Genomic DNA, 19,490 nt, shown 5'->3' with positions numbered 1-19,490 from the left:
TTTTTAGGATTTTTTCCGCGTGTGAAAATGTAGAGAAATGATCATCCATGGTAAATCGACTGTATGCTTCGGATGCTGCATAGTATTCTTTTAAAGGAGAATTACACATTTTTCACAATTTCTGTTTAAATCAGATGTAAAGAAAGTCATTCAGAGTGGTTTAATGAGAAATGGTGCATTGTAGAGAAACTTACTCTTTACACTGATTTCTTTACACTGCCTGTGTTTGCATGCAAAGATTTTCGCCAATCCGATTGAGTACATTCCGGTTACAGACTGAGGTGTTTACATGCACACTCTATTCAACAATCTGATGGAAAACCTTCGTTTACATGCACACGACAAGTAATCCAATACAAAACGACGCACATACATGGAGTACCTCTTAAAGTAAACGTTATCATGACAGCAAACCTCAAGTGAGGTTCAGTCACAGTGAGATGAGTTTTCAGTTGGCGCAGAGGAAGATGACGTGCTCCGAGACACATAAGCTGGACCACTGTCTTTTAAAGCTCAAAGCATAAACTTTGTCTCCTCAGCAGACCAGCTTCTGCTCCTGCCATGTTGAACGTATGCTATGAGGCAAACGCACATGCGCAGAACATACTTACACATTCTGATTGGAAATGTAATCAGATACATATGTTTACAAGGCTATTACTCTTCTATTTAACAGACTATTTACAGGATTACCCACCTCTTTCAATCAGATAGAAATTGTATTCCGAAAGGCCTCAATTGGACTAGAATATTCCCATTGAAGTGTATACATGGACGTATTCTATTCCGATTGAGCTATTAGTTGAATTATTAACAGATTATTAAGATGCATGTAAATGTGGCTAGTGGTGGTGATAGGAACCAGGGGTCATAATGTCTACAACACACACACACACACACACACACACACACACATTTTATTTACTACCCAAAAACCACCAGTGAACTCGCATGTGTCTTCACAGTTTTTATACGTAATGATGGTAAAATAAGATTTCTTTGGGTCACTTTTCGCCATTAATGGATTCCAATGGACTATTCAGATGTCTGGCTCCTATCACTGTAAATTCTGAATGGAGCATTTCACATCAAACCCAAATGCCAAAATCACTTTGTTTTCATCTTTACAATTGAATGAAAAGGTTAGATTCCACTTTAAGAATGGTCATAACAATCAGGACCTGAAGACTCTAAGGGCTCAAAAGGAGCCAAAGACTGTTGTGATTAATGCAAGCCTACAAAACTATTACTCAACCCTCACTCCAGTCTTTCTTCTTTTATTTTCCCTCCTCTTTTGGCAGTTATGACTGACAGTTTCCAAAAGGGCAGAAAACTACATACATAATAAATGACTGGAAAAGACATTAAAGGGATGGAAAACAGTGAAGGAAGGGGAAGGAGGGAAACTGGTCAGAAGAATGAAAGGTTTCGAGACAAATTCCATAGCTTAACATTCTTTTTCATGTGTCTTTTATTCATAGGAATGTAACCTCTTCTTATTATGAGGCTTATTTTAATAGTACTTGTTCTAATCAATGAGGCCACATACAGGGCCATTTGGAGCTCAAAGCCTTATCAGACCATGTTGGTTGGTCATTTTAACCAAGTTGACAGTAAACAAAGAGCAGTCTCCACTGATTGCCAGTGATGAGGAAGGGAGAGTAGACACAAAGGAAAGAACAGAAGCTTGACTGTTCAGGTAAAAGGGGCATATGGAGGGCAAGTGGTACACATGTGTTTTGGGTACACTTTGCATTCTGACAACACAGCCACTTTGGGTAACATCAGCTTGATTCAAAGTGTGGGAGACACTCACGGTACTGTGTAAAAGTGACTTTGGATGGTCAAATCGGCTGGTAAGTACAAGTCATTCATTTTTCAGCATAAAACTCATTCAACAGGAAATTAAATAGATGCCTCAACAACTAAATATGACGCTGATGTATTTAGTTCGTTCCTCCATTGCTTTTATTATAGCTTTTATTCTCTTCAGGAGACTTGCTTTCAGTTTTTGAAAGAAATCTGCAGGTATATTTTTCCACACTTCTCAAGTTCAGTCTTAGAAGTTGGTTGCATTTTCTGCCTTTCGTAATTCAAGTGATCCCAAACACATTTCATAATGCTGAAATCTGGGCTCTAGAGTGGCTTGTGTGCTTTATGTTTATCCAGTGGTAGTAGTTTTGGTGGACTACTAGGTTTTGCACAGCCCTATTTTCTTTATATCCTTTATTATATATTTTTTTATTAAAACTCTATTTTTGGAAACTCTTACTTGACATCCAATCTTCTCAGAAAGATGTCCTCAAAAATGAATAACTTGTACTTAATGCAATCTTTAATGGCAATTAAACAGCTGAAGGGTGGTCTCTGACTTTTCCACAGTACTATATAAAAAGAGTAATAACTGCAACAGTCCTCACATATCATGATATATCTGGAAAAACAATAATAGAAATTCGCTTCTGACCACATCCAATGATATTTATAAGGATCCTAAATTATTAGGTCATGAAATCTGTGATTAATCCCTCCAGAAGCTTCAATTCCAAGGACTTAAAAATGCTTAAAAAGTCCATCTTTTATCGTCTCCATCCTTATCAAAGTGTATTAAATTTGAATGCAGGATGTAAACAAAACATTTAAAATATATGTGACTTGGGAGGAAAAAAGGAAAGATCCCTAAACACTGAAGGCTAGCGTGCATGAAGAATAGAAGAAAAGACAGCATCATTCTGCACATCTGCTGAAAAGATGAATAAATTACAAAAAACTTTAGGTTTATGAAAAATTCCTCTTTCACAGCTCAGCATGTTCTTGTGTCTGGAAGGAAATCTCTGAACCTGTCTGGGGTTTTACAATGCAGTTACAAGGCAATGATTAATATTCCACCAGGAGTTGGGGGGAGGTTTTAGAGGTAGGCGATGTGAACACTGTTGTGTTCTATGAACTTGACACAGTGATATTTTCCAGACAATAACAATACACTGATGAGCCAAAATATTATGTCCACTCACAGATGGAGCAGATAATATTGATTATCTCATAATAACGACACACATCAATGTCTAGGATATATTACATGGTAAAAGAACAGCCAGTTCTTTTAGTCAATGTGTTGAATGTGAGAGAAATAGGCCAAAATGAAGACCTGAGCGACCTTACCAAGTGTCAAAACGTTATGGCCAGACAACTGGAGCATCTCCATATTTGCAAGGCTTGTGTGGTGCTCCAAGTCAGCAGTGGTGAGTACTTAACAACAGTGGTCTGAGGAAGGACAAACCATGAGCCAGCAGCAAGGCGTTGGGACGTCCAAGGGCAACAAGGACTATCTCTACTTATCTGAACTGACATAAGGGCTACTGTGGTGCATGTTACAGGAGGAATGTCCTACAACACACAGTGCAAGGCATCCTGCTTTGTATGGAATCGTGTAGCCAGAGACCGGTCAGAGAGCCCATGCTAAGCCCTGTTCACCATCCAAAGCAGCTAACATGGGCATGTGGATGTGAAAGCTGGACCTTGGAGCAAGAGAAGCAGGTTGCCTCATCTGATGAGTCCTGTGGATGGCCAGGTGTATGTGTATCGTATACCTGAGGAAGTGATGACATCATGATGCACTGTGGGAAGGTACAGCCTTTCATAGCAAAGGAAATCCCCAATGTCAGTAGGCTCCTTCAGCAGGATAATACACCCCACCACACTGTACACATAGTTCAGGAAAGGTTTAGGAAAACATGACAGAGCTAAAGGCGTCGCCTTGGCCTCCAAATTCCCCAGATCTCAATTTGATTGAGTATCTGTGGGATGTGCTGGAACACAGTCCGATCTGCAGCAGATCTCCCTTGCACCTTGCACAGGATTTAAACGATCTGCTGCTTAACGACTTGGTGCCATATCCCACAGGGGGCCTTCAGAGCTCTTTTAGAGTCAATGCTTGGCAGATCAGAGCTGTTTTGGCCACACATAGAGAATTAACAGCATATTAAGCAGGTGGTCATAATATTTTAGCCCATCAGTGTATTTCATATCACTATACATATACAAAAGTAGAATGGAATTTATAAGACTTCTTTAAATTGTTTCTCCTTTTTGTGTCTTTGTTTATTGTTGTTTTTTTTTTAATAAGATTTTAAAAAGTCAATTTGGGCTTGTGATAACTGTTAAGCAAAATGCTTCCATCCTCAATAAATACTGCAATGGATTCTGTCCATTTTATGCACAAACATAAATACGAATATGCACCATAATGTATTCCCTCCAGGAAGCTACTGGCCAGCCTACATAACATATACAACCCCAATTCCAATGAAGTTGGGATGTTGAATAAACCATAAATAAAAACAGAATACAATGATTTGCAAATCCTTTTCAACCTATATTTAATTGAATACACTACAAAGACAATATATTTAATGTTCAAACAGATAAACTTTATTGTTTTTTGCAAATATTCACTCATTTTGAATTTGATGCCTGCAACACATTCCAAAGAAGTTGGGACTTTTTTTCTGTTTTTATTTGTGTTTTACACAACGTCCCAACTTCATTGGATTTGGGGTTGTAAACAGAACTACTTTTGCCTTCGTTGCCATGTATTCAGCGGAGGACAATAGAGCTGTCTGGCAATGCTTAGGAAATACAGGATGAACTTGCAATTCAAAAATATTAAGCAAAAAGAAGTTAAAAGAATGAAAAAACAACAAAAATGAATCAATACATGGCAGCTAATACAGGTGAAATTAGCTGTCATGTTTTGGTTTATTTTTGTTGCTTGCCTTTAAGCCTGTGCCATTATGAACTTTAAAGCATATAATTCCTTTATTTGGAATATTAGAAACACAGGGGCGTGTTATCATGAATAGACAGTCCTTGATGTTAAATGTGATAACACAAGACCTTGAATGTTGTTCATCATTCTGCAGGACATTCACTCCTAAACTGTTGTATTGTACGCAACAGTTTTACAAAGTTAAGAAACAGTATTTTTTTTGTCTGCCAGCAGCTTAAAGTGATCCTCATTACTTAGCAACCAGCAGTCATGAGAATGATCCACGAAACAGAAATGCATGTTATCATATGTCCAAAAGAATCCAGGCACTCATTGTAATGAGTGAATTCAGGGTGCACTCAAAGAACACCAGTATTAAATTACACACACACAGATTGTACAATTCCTATGGAAACACACTGTGCCGCAGACGCACATGAGTCTAAGGTCATCATGCATAATGTGAGTACTGAATTATGGAGCTGTGGAATCGCACTAGTTGGAGTGATGGAACCCTATCCTACACCTTTGGGATGAGTTGGAGTGGCAAAACTAATCATCCAGCATCAGTACCTGACCTCACTAATGCTCTTGTGGCTGAATGAAATCAAAATCTCACAGTAATGTTACAACATAGAGTGAAAATTGAAGAGTCCAGGATCTTACTGCAGTGAAGATGGGACAAACTCCTTGATTGCAGAAGAAACGTTGGATGAGCAGACAAACCTTTGGACAGTGCATATGTCCAAAGTGCACAACATGGGAAAATGCTTTTCAATCAGCCAAAGTTCACAATCTGAACTAGCAGTTGTGTAATACAGAACAGTAAGTGCTCCAGACAACAGAACATTCCTGAAAGCAGTTTGAGTTCACAGCCGACCAGCTTAAGTTTTAGTTCCGAAATAGTGGACTCACCCAGATAGGGGATGCAGGGGACCATCTTGAGGGACCTGATGTACTCTCTCATACGGGTGTAGTTCTCCTCCTTTGAAGTAAGGAAATCAAGCTTCTCAAACGTGGCCTTGTCCTTACGGCTTATCAGCTGTAGAAAATGAATGTATATTCAGTCATCTGGAAGGCCAGTGGAGACACCAAACAGCTGAGAACTGTTGTTGTTGATTTTCTAAGTGAGAATAAAACATCTATTACACAGAACACGTATAATGAATACTTTAATACAGCATATTATGCTAATATAGCATTTTTTGTTAATTTTTTGCCCAATTTCTATGTATTTGCTGAGGTAACACATTAAAAATAAAAAACAGGAAATAAAGAATGGCGTGATTAATAAACTCTTAACAGATTACTAATAACACATCAACAACATATTGATGAAGTAGCAACAGTGAGGCACCCGAGTACACTTAAGTAAATATCCTGAAGATGTACTGTTGATACATTACTTACATTAAATAGATGTACTGTTAATGTTACTTTTATTATGCAAAACCTAACCTTACCTAAAACCTAACCCTAATCCAAACCTTAACCTTAACATCAACCAACATATAATTTGACCAGGGTTGCCCAAACTTTTGCATTTACCTGTATATAACGCTGAGTTTTAAACATACTGAATTTTGTTTAGCATTTTGGAGGGGAGAAAAATAGTAAATTGCAATCACTAAGACAGAAGTTTATGAAGGCATATATAATAAGCGTGGTGTGTAAACATGCAATTATGGAATTAGAGCCTTTCCCAGAATCCCAAGACTGAGAATAAATGACTTCAGACGTGTTCATGGAAATGCACAGGATGTGGTGATTTGAGGGAGACCATTACAAAATTTCATACTAAAAACATATTAAATATGTTCCATAATACCATCTTATAGCATCTGGATATGTTCACATTTGTTGTTGTTTCAGTAAACACTATCCTTTACAGACATCCAGTCATGCTTCTGTATATATTGTGGCACTCACGGCAACCAGCTCCTGCATGTCAGTAAAGCCATATGGGTTAGCTAGTTTAACGTTAAAACAAGAATACACAATATTGCTAATAAGAAACATCATCGCTCTGCTGTCAGAACAAAACAAAAACCAAACAAAATGGCCCAAAACTACTTTGCATTAACTTACATAAAAAGTAAAGTTGTTTTCTTACTTCTTCTGCAGTTATGGTTATATTTTGGAGATACAAGGTTTTATTGCAACAACGGTGATATATATAGACACACACACACACACACACACACACACACACGATCTAGACCCAGGCTCAACACCAAGATCAACTTCACATGTACAATGACAATTTAAACATATAACAAAATTAAAGTGTTCTGGCATCTAAGGGTTTTCCAGGAACTTCAGCAAGAGTCAGACTGGCGGTGTCAAGCTGAGTGAAGTGGGGAAAAAGAAAGATTGAGACACAAAGTGAGAACAAGAGAATATACTGTATGGGTTGAAACCGAACTTGTGGGCAAAGCAGATTCCTGATACTTCAGGAAAAAAAATGCACATTTCCATCCTAAATTGTATGTGCTGAACAAGCTCTTTCCATTTCTGAATTACTCCTATTTCTCTCTCTCTCTCTCTCTCTCCTTTGTGTATTCACCTCTTGCTTCTGTACTAGACGCACGTGGAGTGAACATGTCTTCTAGAACACCCTGTCCACAGCCACATCAGTCCAGCTCCAGCCTGTCTGCTGCGAAAGCCTCAAAATATTAGTGTGGGACTCAATCAGTTACCCAAACACAGATTTAAAATCCACTTCCAGTGAGCGAATAAGCACAGCTGGTGAACCACTGGGGAGGGGTGTGATATCAACAGTGTAGCAAGACAGGAAACAAATGGGTGTTGAACAGACCATCTTGTTTAAAACTGTATGACTTTAGTGACCTGTAGTGCTGGGTGGTGTGCTGCCTGTACCAGAAAGTAGCTGATGTTGTCAAAAGTTGAATTAGACGTTGAAGCTTGCCTAAAGCAGTATGGCCAATTTAGCTAGGCCATAAAGAAAGATGTTATCCTATGGAAAGAATGTAGCCTGCTCACATGGAACCAATAAATATCACTGGAGTAACTTCTTTAGGTACTGTTTACATTCTGAGTGGCAGCCATTGAGAATCATTTTATGGTCTGAAACTTGCCACATTAACTTAACCTTTGTCAGTCATCTATCCTGCAGAGCTTAACTTCAGCTATCAGCTAACTATGGCCTAGCCGCACTACATCAGACCTCTCACTCAGACCTCTGTGGCACTTGTAGCAAAGGATTAGCAAAGTAAAATAATCTAAAATAGTAAGACACTAAACTAGAGGCACAGATCTGCCAGTTTGTTAGGTACACACATCTTAAAGCTACAGTCATTGGCCATTTTATCTGGTCACTTACACCTATTAATCACTGACCAAAAGAACCCCGTAAGTTGCTGCTGGGTTTAACCACTGTAACGTGTAATACACTTTTGAGTCATTTTCAGTGTCAGTTTTTAAGCTTGACAGGTCTAAATAAAAAGATGACCCTATGAGGATATGATGTCAACTTCTGACAGCATAAAAAGTTGCCGTCACGTTTTTGTTACATCAGAATTAGTGTTACCCAACTAGGCCTGTGCTGAGTGACAATTAATCGAGTTACCTTGATAACAGTCCACAATAATGTTAAAAACTCTTTTACTGCTGGTTTAAACAAATATTATTCTTTTATCAAGTTATTTTAAGCAAGCCAGACACTTGCGTTCCCATATGTGAACGTAACTGAACTTTTAAACTAGGTTTGATGTGAAATCCTACAGTACTACTACATTTAATCAACCCAGCAAAGATGAAATTGTTCTTGAAACATGGCTGTTGAGCTGCACTAGTTGAACATGATCGCAGGCATGATGCACTGTGTGCCACTGCAGAAAGCAAATATCATGCTTGTACAAAAAGCTGACTATGTTACAGTGTACATTATAAGACCCTGTAAGACCACAGAATCAGGCGTCAGGCATTACAAAAATTGGTACTTGGGTTTGGGAAAATCACTACTGCTCCTCAGCCCTTTATAATTTAACATTAGGCAAAAAGGCCCTGAACAAAAAGCACAACGCTGAATAGCAACAGACAAAATGGCCTTGAATGGTGAGGTTTGTGTGATGTACAATTCCACAATTTAATGGATTCATTACAGTTTCATGCCCAAATTAAAGATGACTACAAGCACATGATTATATACTACAACAACTTCTACTGAACTGCTGTAGGTAAGATTTGGGGATTTGAAGATTGCATGTTAATTGCATGTAATGTTGTTTGTGTGTCTAAACTCTTCTGCAAGTGGATGAATGTGATAAATACGAGCGTGTTGAAAGAACATTCAAAAGGAAATTGTCAAAACTTGAACAGTATGTCTTCCATGGATGATAAGTGAATTATCTACTATTGTCATATTCTCATTATCTACTTTTATTAATATGTAAAGATGTATGATGTGGCCCAAAAAATTCTTGAAAAAAATTATTTTGTTTTTTCTCATGACTCACTAATACTACTTTTTTTTAAGATAAAATCTTACATAAAGCAGCTTTAATTACCGTTTCACAATTTCATGGTCCAATTCAAGATGACAAATATGCTTTTATCATAATAATTTTAAAAAACAATTACAATTTCACCAACATACAATCATGTGTTTTCTACTATGTGTACTTCAGCATTAGGAAACATCTGAAAATTACTGGAAGAATAGTGTATAAATGCTTTGTGGACAATAGGGAGAAAAATGTACAACAAAGAAAAAAAATAACCACCCCCAAAAAATAAGTCCCAGTTTAACTGTTTACTGAGGTTATTTTCCACATGGTTATGGAAATAAGAGGATTCTGTTACCAGTACAAAAATACTCTTTTTCTTTTTTTTTTTTTTTTTTTTACTTTTGCTGGTGATTATATGTAGTAAAAACTTTTACGAAAATTATTTGAAGGTTTTTTTGGACGAACAGTTCAAATTACAAAAAAAAATCTAAATCTGTATCGAGTTTGCTTTTTAGAAACGTGCTTTCCTTTTAGGTAATATTTACTCTGCTGAATGAGTTTCCCTTCTCCTTAGATCTCCTTAGGAGAAATCAAAACAAGCTATGTCAGGTTGGCAAGACACTTTTAGCACAGAGTATCTGTACTCAGGAAGCCTGAGTTCACTTCATTAATGACTTTGAAATATCTTATACCATGATATACATTGTGATGCTGAATATTAGTAAAACAACTCAGCAGTACAGACCTGGCAGGATACAAACTCATACAGGATATTATGTGTCAGTGGAAAATAAGCATAGCCGAGCCAGGGTCCATCTGCTTTTGTGATGGGACATCCTGGCTTGGCTCTATGCCTACTCTTGCCACACATGCACCAGACTTGACCCAGCGACAAACTGAATGACTGCTTGTAAAAATACACAACCTCGCCTGAAACACTAACTTGTCTGCGAAACTTAGCTCAAAGTTAAGGCTACAAGCTAATAGGCCAAGACTATACTTTGGCAGGCTATACTTTGAAATCAAGGCATGCCTTAATGCTCTTGACATGGGTTAAAATCTGTACCACCAGGTGTACTATATATAGAATTCCGTCAGGACTTCACATCCAGTTCCAAATGTCTGTTCATGCTCATTGTTCTGACATACAGTCAGAAGTGGACAAGGTACAGAGAAGCTGTACTCTAGTGAACTGTATTAAAAAAAAAAGTATGGAGCCAAAAATATGAGTGAAAGCAAAAAAGCATCCGCATTTAAATATCCTCAGATCTATAAAAGTAAAAAAGTAAATGATTTAACACACAAACTAAGGGTGAGGACATACTGAGCACAGGCTGATCACACTCTGTAACCCAGAATGGCAAACCTACCTTTTCTAAACCCTTTTCAGTGTTCAAACTTTTGCATTCGATTGCACACATGGACACCTGGCCCCAAGAGTCTCAACAGTATTGTTCTAATTCAGAGGTCCTTGCTTGGCTGAATCAGACGCATTAGAGTTAGGTAAGTGGATGCAGCTTATTAGATGCAGGTTGGAATTAAATTCTGCAGGAAAGTGGATCTACAGGAGGAGGGTTGGTGACCAGTATTTTAGACAATGTAGTGTTTATCAGCATTCTGGGGGTCGTCTAGTTCACAAACTGATTTGTTATACTGTTATACTTACACTTCAAGCTTTTGAAAGTGATTCAAATGAACTACTTCCTACACACTATTACTGTCTACAGACCCTCCATAATGGGTCCACACATTTGCCAACATAGTCCCACAAGATCACAAAGGGTTCTAAAACATGACTAAATTTCACTTAATGAACTGTGTGACATCTTGCATTCACAGTTCAGCAAGCAAGTTCTACTGACATCCTTTTTCCAAATATATAAAAATTCAATTTACTTTTCTCAATAAAATATACTTTGTAAACAAGCATGATATATATCTTAGTTTTGGTGGCTTTCTGAACTGTGATTGGGCAATCATTTCAACATGAAATGTTATGGTATTTCATTTTACAGCACTCATGAATTCTCAAATGTTTTTTGATGTTATTCAAGTTCTGTTTTCAATGGTTTGCATAGTTTATATCGCTATAAGACGTGCAGCATATGGAAAAATAGGTCCGATGCCTATTTCCTAAAGTACAGCTTGTGCAGACACATTCTAACCCATTTACATGAGCACTCAAAACAAACCAAAAAAATGAGTAAATTAGTATTTGTTAGTTAGTATTTGTGAAACAAGTGTTTAATTGACAGGGTAGATGGGCTGAACAATTTTGGTAAAATATTTAACCGTCATTTAAATTACAACTGTTTTCTCTAAATTAAGCTCCATGCCGTTTTTTTTTTTTTTTTTTTGGTCAAGAAGACTAACATATCAACCTTTTCTGGATTCAGACTGGAACACCGAGTTGTGCTGTCATGGAGACATCATGTGTGAGTTTGTTTGATTTTGATTGGTCTAACTCATCTATAGGTAGTTCACATGTTCCATGTAATCAGGTTAATATTCCCTTAACTTCAATTTTAAGACATTATTGATAAAATAGCCCTGAACTGAAACTGCACCTCTTGTGCTTTTTCAAATTGCAATTTCAATACAAAAGCGATCTTTCAGCCATTCTGGGTCGGGGAGGGGTTATATACTGAGTACTTGCCTTTTCATTTAGAAAGTACTCAATTACTCATGTAATTGAGTAAAAGTCCTCAAAGTCTATATTTTTCAATAACACTTAAGTACAGTGCAAATCTTCCAAAATAAAACATAAGTACAGCAAGAATCAAGTACAATCCTGCTGATGGAGAGCAAAAGTCTCTTGAATGAACAAATCTGGAAGAGTGCAACCCATGCACACAAACTAAAGAAAGACCAAAAGAAACAAAACAAACACAGGAAAATAAAAATTTCAAGTTGATGAAACCCCCGCCCCCCCCCCGCCCCCCCCCCGCCCCCCCCCCCCCCCCATTACTAAATGTTAATGTTTGATGAAACATGCTAAGGACACTTGCACAGGATATAAATCCTTCAGTTGTCCCAACTCCAGTTTTTAAACATAACTGCCAGCAAATAGTCAAGCCATATGAACAAATAATGTGAAGTTGGCAAAAAAAACTGAGCTTGCTTAAAAATGTAAATACAGGATGATGACTCTTTATTTATATACAAAAAACAAAACAAAAAAATCAGATACGGTAAAACAACAACAACATCAATAAATCCAATCAAGACAATCCACATATACAGATGTAAAGTTAATCTTTCTAACAGCAAATACCCAAATGATGTTTGCCTTATTCAAAATTTTAATGGACGTGGGGCTGTAGCCTGCAAGTGCAGGGTGACGTGATGAGTAACAATTACTCTCATTCTAGAAAGGTCTGAATTTGATAAGTTTTGAAATATTATTGAAGCAGCCCATTAGCCTATTAGCTACCTACTGACCTCATCTCATACAGGAAGAATGTAATTCAGTTATGAGAAACGGAGCCTGTGACAGCAACCAGTGATGTACAACAGACAGTTCTTCACTTGGTTGCATTTTATAGACACAGACTTTAGTCATAGGCATGTTTATTTAGGCATGCTGCAAATGTATGTGGTAGCAGAGGAATAATTTGGGTGGTGTCCACTAAACTCTGAGTGGAAAAAAAGAACCCAGCGTACAGCGTGATGTGAGCTCTGAAAAGTACCACTAATTACTAAAGTATTAGTATTAATAGTACCAATTATTTAGTACTAATTATTAAAGTATTAAAGTATTACTAATAACTAAATTTCAGTAATAATTTAGTATTTAGACCAGCAGTTTTTAACCAATACTTTATTTAATAGAATCTGACATCAACTTTAACATCTGCATGGTAATATGTGGACTGGAAAACACGCTACAAAGCCCATTTTTCTGTAATTGATCAGATTTATCTGCCTCTTGTACAAATTCTTTAGGGCTCTATTTTACTGCTTTAATATTTAAATCTTGCACAAGTCACGAAAAAATTATTAGATGGATCAAATGACAAATCATCAAATGAGGCAAATGAGACTAGCACCTCAACTCAAAGTAAACACAGCAATATACCACTCCAAAATAGCAACAAACCCAAAACCCTGGCACCTTTTGCCAAATAAACACAGTACAGTACAGTACAGTACAGTAGTGTACACTGTAGCTTTGCCTACATAGATCTTCTTTATACAGCACAACAAACTTGCCAATCCAAATCTCTTCTGTCCCTTTCACTCCATTAAAAAACACTCTTGTTGGTAAAGGCATGAGCTCATGGAAGCTGAGAACTCATAGGTTTATAAGACTCTGGGGCCAATGCTTACAGCTTGCACACATTAGCGCTGGTACACACTCTATACAAGCACGCATTAAAAGAGAACTGACATGCTAAAAAAGTCTGACGTTTTAACTTCTAATGTTTTAGCAAGACTGTGAATGATGTACACACGCAAATGTCTCAAAGTTATGTAAGATGTGAAAGCAACTTCAAAAGACTGCTAAAACATATTTATTATCATAAGTCATCGGTACCGCTGTGTCATTAACGACAACTCTGCTGCTTTAGGACTCAGCATTTCCCATTGCAAAACTTCATGTTTTTAGATGACACTTAGCAGGCAACAGCAAAAAACCAAAGTCTTAGTTGGAAAATCTTCAGACACAGTATCACAGATCATGAGACCTTAAATAAAGACACAGATTCATTAAAAGAGCCACTATTAATCAGTGATGCACCAAAATAACTCAAATACATCCTATTGAAAAAAGTTTTTTTGATGCTTTTGAGAAAAAAAAACATTAAAAATTATAAGTTATTAAAGAAAAAAAAAATTATTATTACTGATCCCTGACAGTCCTTTAACCCCTTAACATCCCAGGCTTATTACATAATAAGGCTTATTATTCATTAACTAAAGGGAAGTCAATGCAAACTGATGGAGCTTTTCTTAGGTTACAGACGTTATAAATGTGTATAAAACTCTGGGCCTGCAGACAGGCCCATGGCTGGGTATGAGGTTAAATAGCACAAAACTACTAAATAAAAACAGTGCAAGAACAGGAACAGGAACTTTCTTCTCTGCTTCTGTTGTATTTCTGTATCCAGCTTATTGAGCACAAGGTCGTGTTTCCAAATCAACTATCAAAACTGTAACCGAGAAGTTCCCCTCAACAGAACAGAGATTACAAATCAGTTGTTTAATGTTCCTCACAAGCTGTGAAAACATTTTCACAGCTGACCGCTCATTTGCTGCAGCTCAAACTGTTTGAATGCATCTCTGCTGACAAGCACAGGAGAACAAAGGAAACAAGGAAACAAAACTGAACTTTCACTGTTCCTAATTTTCGCAATCATGAAAATTGTTAATTTTATATATACACTGCTCAAAACAATAAAGGGAACACTTAAACAACACAATATAACTCCAAGTAAATCAAACTGTCCACTTAGGAAGCAACACTGATTTACAATCAATTTCACATGGAATAGACAACAGGTGGAAATTATTGGCGATTAGCAAGACACACTCAATAAAGGAGTGGTTCTGCAGGTGGGGACCACAGACCACTTCTCAGTACCTTTCTGCTTTCTGGCTGATGTTTTGGTCACTTTTGAATGTTGGTGGTGCTTTCACACTCGTGGTAGCATGAGACGGACTCTACAACCCACACAAGTGGCTCAGGTAGTGCAGCTCATCCAGGATGGCACATCAATGCGAGCTGTGGCAAGAAGGTTTGCTGTGTCTGTCAGTGTAGTGTCCAGAGGCTGGAGGCGCTGCCAGGAGACAGGCCAGTACACCAGGAGACGTGGAGGAGGCCATAGGAGGGCAACAACCCAGCAACAGGACCGCTACCTCCGCCTTTGTGCAAGGAGGAATAGGAGGAGCACTGCCAGAGCCCTGCAAAATGACCTCCAGCAGGCCACAAATGTGTGTGTGTCTGCACAAACGGTTAGAAACCGACTCCTTGAGGATGGTATGAGCGCCCGACGTCCACAGATGGGGGTTGTGCTCACAGCCCAACACTGTGCAAGACGCTTGGCATTTACCAGAGAACACCAGGATTGTCAAATTCGCCACTGGCGCCCTGTGCTCTTCAAAGATGAAAGCAGGTTCACACTGAGCACATGTGACAGACGTGACAGAGTCTGGAGACGCCGTGGAGAGCGATCTGCTGCCTGCAACATCCTTCAGCATGACCGGTTTGGCAGTGGGTCAGTAATGGTGTGGGGTGGCATTTCTTTGGAGGGCCGCACAGCCCTCCATGTGCTCGCCAGAGGTAGCCTGACTGCCATTAGGTACTGAGATGAGATCCTCAGACCCCTTGTGAGACCATATGCTGGTGCAGTTGGCCCTGGGTTCCTCCTAATGCAGGCCAATGCTAGACCTCATGTGGCTGGAGTGTGGACTCGTCAGACCACAGGACACTTTTCCACTTTGCGTCAGTCCATCTCAGATGAGTTCAGGCCCAGAGAAGCCGGCGGCGTTTCTGGGTGTTGTTGATATATGGTTTTCGCTTTGCATGGCAGAGTTTTAACTTGCACTTGTAGATGGAGCGACGAACTGTGTTCACTGACAGTGGTTTTCTGAAGTGTTCCTGAGCCCATGTGGTAATATCTGTTACAGAATGATGTTGGTTTTTAATGCAGTGCCGCCTGAGGGATCGAAGGTCACGGGCATTCAATGTTGGTTTTCTGCCTTGCCGCTTACTTGCAGAGATTTCCCCAGATTCTCTGAATCTTTTGATGATATTATGGACTGTAGATGATGAAATCCCTAAATTCCTTGCAATTGCACATTGAGAAACGTTGTTCTTAAACTGTTGGACTATTTGCTCACGCAGTTGTTCACAAAGTGGTTTACCTCACCCTATCCTTGCTTGTGAATGACTGAGCCTTTCAGGGATGCTCCCTTTATACCCAATCATGACACTCACCTGTTTCCAATTAACCTGTTCACCTGTGGAATGTCCCAAACAGGTGTTTTTTGAGCATTCCTCAACTTTCCCAGTCTTTTGTTGCCCCTGTCCCAACTTCTTTGGAACGTGTTGCAGGCATCAAATTCAAAATGAGTGAATATTTGCAAAAAACAATAACGTTTATCCTTTTAAACATTAAATATCTTGTCTTTTTTAGTGTATTCAATTGAATGTAGGTTGAAAAGTGTTTGCAAATCATCGTATTCTGTTTTTATTTATGTTTTACTCAACGTCCCAACTTCATTGGAATTGGGGTTGTAACCTGATCTTGTGAGACAGACCTCTGAGAATTGAGAATGCTAAGAAGGTTATCTGTAAAATAAATGGTAACTGATTAGAACCCTAAACAAACATCCAATCCTCAGCAATACACAATTAGCTAGTAATAAATGTATATAATTTAAACTTGTGGTGGTCATTTGATTAGTTTGCTTCTAATTTTACAGTACATCTGATAGCAAGATGAACAAAATCCTGCTTATGGCCCCAAAAAAAGGCCAGAGCTGGCCCTGAAAAAACTCACTGTAGTTAATACTGTACAAGAAAATATTCCAGTGTGTGAGCGAATCTTGAGTTTAAGACAGCTAACAGTGGATAGGTGCATTACAGCATAACCAAGACAGCATTCGCCTGGAAAAATCTCTTCTACATGAGATAGTAATTTTAGACAGTGCTGACAGTCTTGTTATATATCACTTGACAGTAACAGAACTTTTTCCAAGTGCGGAGATGGGTAATTATCCTTTAACGGGCACTGCTGAAAATTTTTATAGTGGAATTTCAAACGAAGCGAACAGCCATAACGAAGCAAAACATGGGTCTCCAAAGTTTTGAGCCAAATTCACAGTAACTATGAAAAGAGATCATTTTCTATCCCCATAGAAATTCATAATGACTTAAAATATTGGAAAGGAATAAGTAAACTAGACCAAGTCAACAACAGTTTGATTGCTGGCTAAGAAATCTGAGAAATTCAGGGGGACTGAACAAACTGTAATGTAAGTGGCAAGTACACTTCATTAGGGTGGAAAGTGTGATGAAGGATAGGACTGGTTTATACAGCACAGCATATGAGTATACAGATTGATTATGATGCCCAAGGAGGTGGTCAAGACCTACGGGAACCACGTATACATATACAAACACACAGGCCTTTCACATGTTCAAGCATGCCTTTGTAAACTGAGAACACACAGAGGGAGGAAAAAAAAAAAAGAAGAGAATGATTCAAACATACACAACCACAAAACACAGCGAGCCACTGGAAAAGCAAATACACAGTCAAATCCAACTCAGCTACTCAGTTGTGTGCTATTACACAGCACAAGCCTTTCGTACAGGACGATACATAATCGTCTTCATTATTGTGCATATACCTGAATGATTCCAGTATCTTAACACAGTTATCCATGAGAAATACAATAAAATAATGAAAACTTTTTAGGAGAAAGAAAAAAACATGTATTTGATTTATTGACATATTCTATCAAAGTCAAAAACACACTGTTTTGTTTGTATCACCAACACATGAAGAGGAATACACTTCACACTTTTCTCACCTTTGTTATTCCAAATAATCTATCAATAGCAAACCCTGTGTTCTCAGTGTATGCACATTATTGCAGTGCATCCAACAATAAAGATAGCATGGAGCTTCTATTATACAAGTGATACAAAACACACTGGCATACAGAACACTTCAATTTAACATTCTGATATATTTCACTATGCCTATGTGGCCATGCATTTTCGTAACTACTCTGGTGGCTGACTTTTTTTAACCCTATCTGGTCACAGCCAATTCACAACCACTAGCTAGGCCCCATCACACAACATTACCAAGCTGGAAGAGTGAAAGCTATCATGTGTTTCCTCCAGAACATGGGAAGCAGCACCACATTTTTCAACCTGCTGCTAACGCAACGTTATTGGATAGTTTAGTGCAGTTGAAGAAAAACACTGCCAGTTCTGTAATGTCAGCTAAAAGATGCCCACATTGGCTAGCATTGCCCTAGACAGGGGAGAGCGAGAACCACCCTATCTACTCAGAGAAAGCAAGGTCAATTACACTCTCTAGGAACCCTGTGGCACAGGAAATCAAACTTACCTGATGAAAGGGCGTACCATCAGATAGCTGGTTAAAATGGATAATATCAAAGTCTCTGAATGTATCACTAGTTGCAAAGCGTTCTTGCACAATGCAGTCAACCATACCATTCAGAAGCATCTTGTTACAATTCATCATGGAGTGAAAGATTTGACGAACAATCGTTCCCAAAATATGTTCTCAAAAACAGGCCCATGTCTTTTCTGTACAAAATCACTTAAAATGATCTTGCAATCATGTAGAAAATTTCAATAGAACACCATGAGATAGTGGTTTGCTGATGTCTCAACCTCCACAAACAAATGATGTTTTGCTCATTTTTTAAGTGAAAATAATTTGTATTTATTGTTAAGTTTAACACATGGAAAAAATAAAACATGCCATACCTTTTGAACAGGACAAATTTGTGTTTTTGTTTGTTTTTTTTTTTTCTGGTGGAAATCTGTAACTGCACACAATGTGCCAAACCTTTTGATGTTTCAATATTCACATTTTGACAACTTAATGCTCCTTGTAATTCAGAGGAACCAGACACATTATGCGAACAACTGCACAGAGAACAAAATGTACCTGCTTTGAATCTTTACAACATGGTGTGATGGTGATTTTTGAAAACACCATTCATTTTCCTCCACAGAAAAACATGGATTAGACTGAGAGTTCCCTATTTAGACCTTATGGCTAAAAAATAATGCACAATCCTAGAGTTCTAATATGTCCAAACAAGGGCATAGAGTTTAAAGGTAGACCTGGCTACACGTGTATACAAGGCCTGTAAAGAGAGCTCACATGTCTAGCATACAACACGATAACTGTGTCTGCAAAAGACTGTTAGAAGGTTCAGTGTTAAGGAACAAGCTTTTCATAGTACTTCATCCAACACTGAGCTCAATTCAACTCCAGTTCCCATACCAAAAAAAACATTTTAAACCATTTCACAAATCACAGAGCATCTTTAAAACACTGGAAAACGTACTTTAAAGAAGCTGATTTGTTGGAAAAGTTTTAATGTACTGGAACAAATGGTATACACCATTACACGCCTCACAAACGCTCGTTATATTGCAGCCCACAGAGAATCACCTTGAAAATTATATGAAATTACCAGCAATGGGGAAATAGTGACAAGAAGAAATCTGGTAGGAAAGGCTCCTCTTCCATCAT

General features: G+C 38.1%; 1 protein-coding gene across 4 annotated transcripts in view; it reads right to left on the bottom strand.

Annotated features, from left to right (window-relative positions):
• Positions 1-19,490, bottom strand: part of LOC108427873 (ras-specific guanine nucleotide-releasing factor RalGPS1) — a 228,335-nt gene that overhangs the window by 99,558 nt on the left and 109,287 nt on the right. For all 4 annotated transcript variants that reach the window (XM_017698433.2, XM_017698442.2, XM_017698452.2 and 1 more), the window contains exon 8: positions 5,684-5,810. In XM_017698433.2, the coding sequence (XP_017553922.1) occupies positions 5,684-5,810 (127 nt within the window). The remainder of the gene's footprint in view (positions 1-5,683; positions 5,811-19,490) is intronic.

The sequence above is a fragment of the Pygocentrus nattereri genome, chromosome 23 (genome assembly GCF_015220715.1).
Source record: "Pygocentrus nattereri isolate fPygNat1 chromosome 23, fPygNat1.pri, whole genome shotgun sequence".
NCBI classification, from domain to species: Eukaryota; Metazoa; Chordata; class Actinopteri; order Characiformes; family Serrasalmidae; genus Pygocentrus; species Pygocentrus nattereri.
This window is presented reverse-complemented; position numbering and strand designations above follow the sequence as displayed.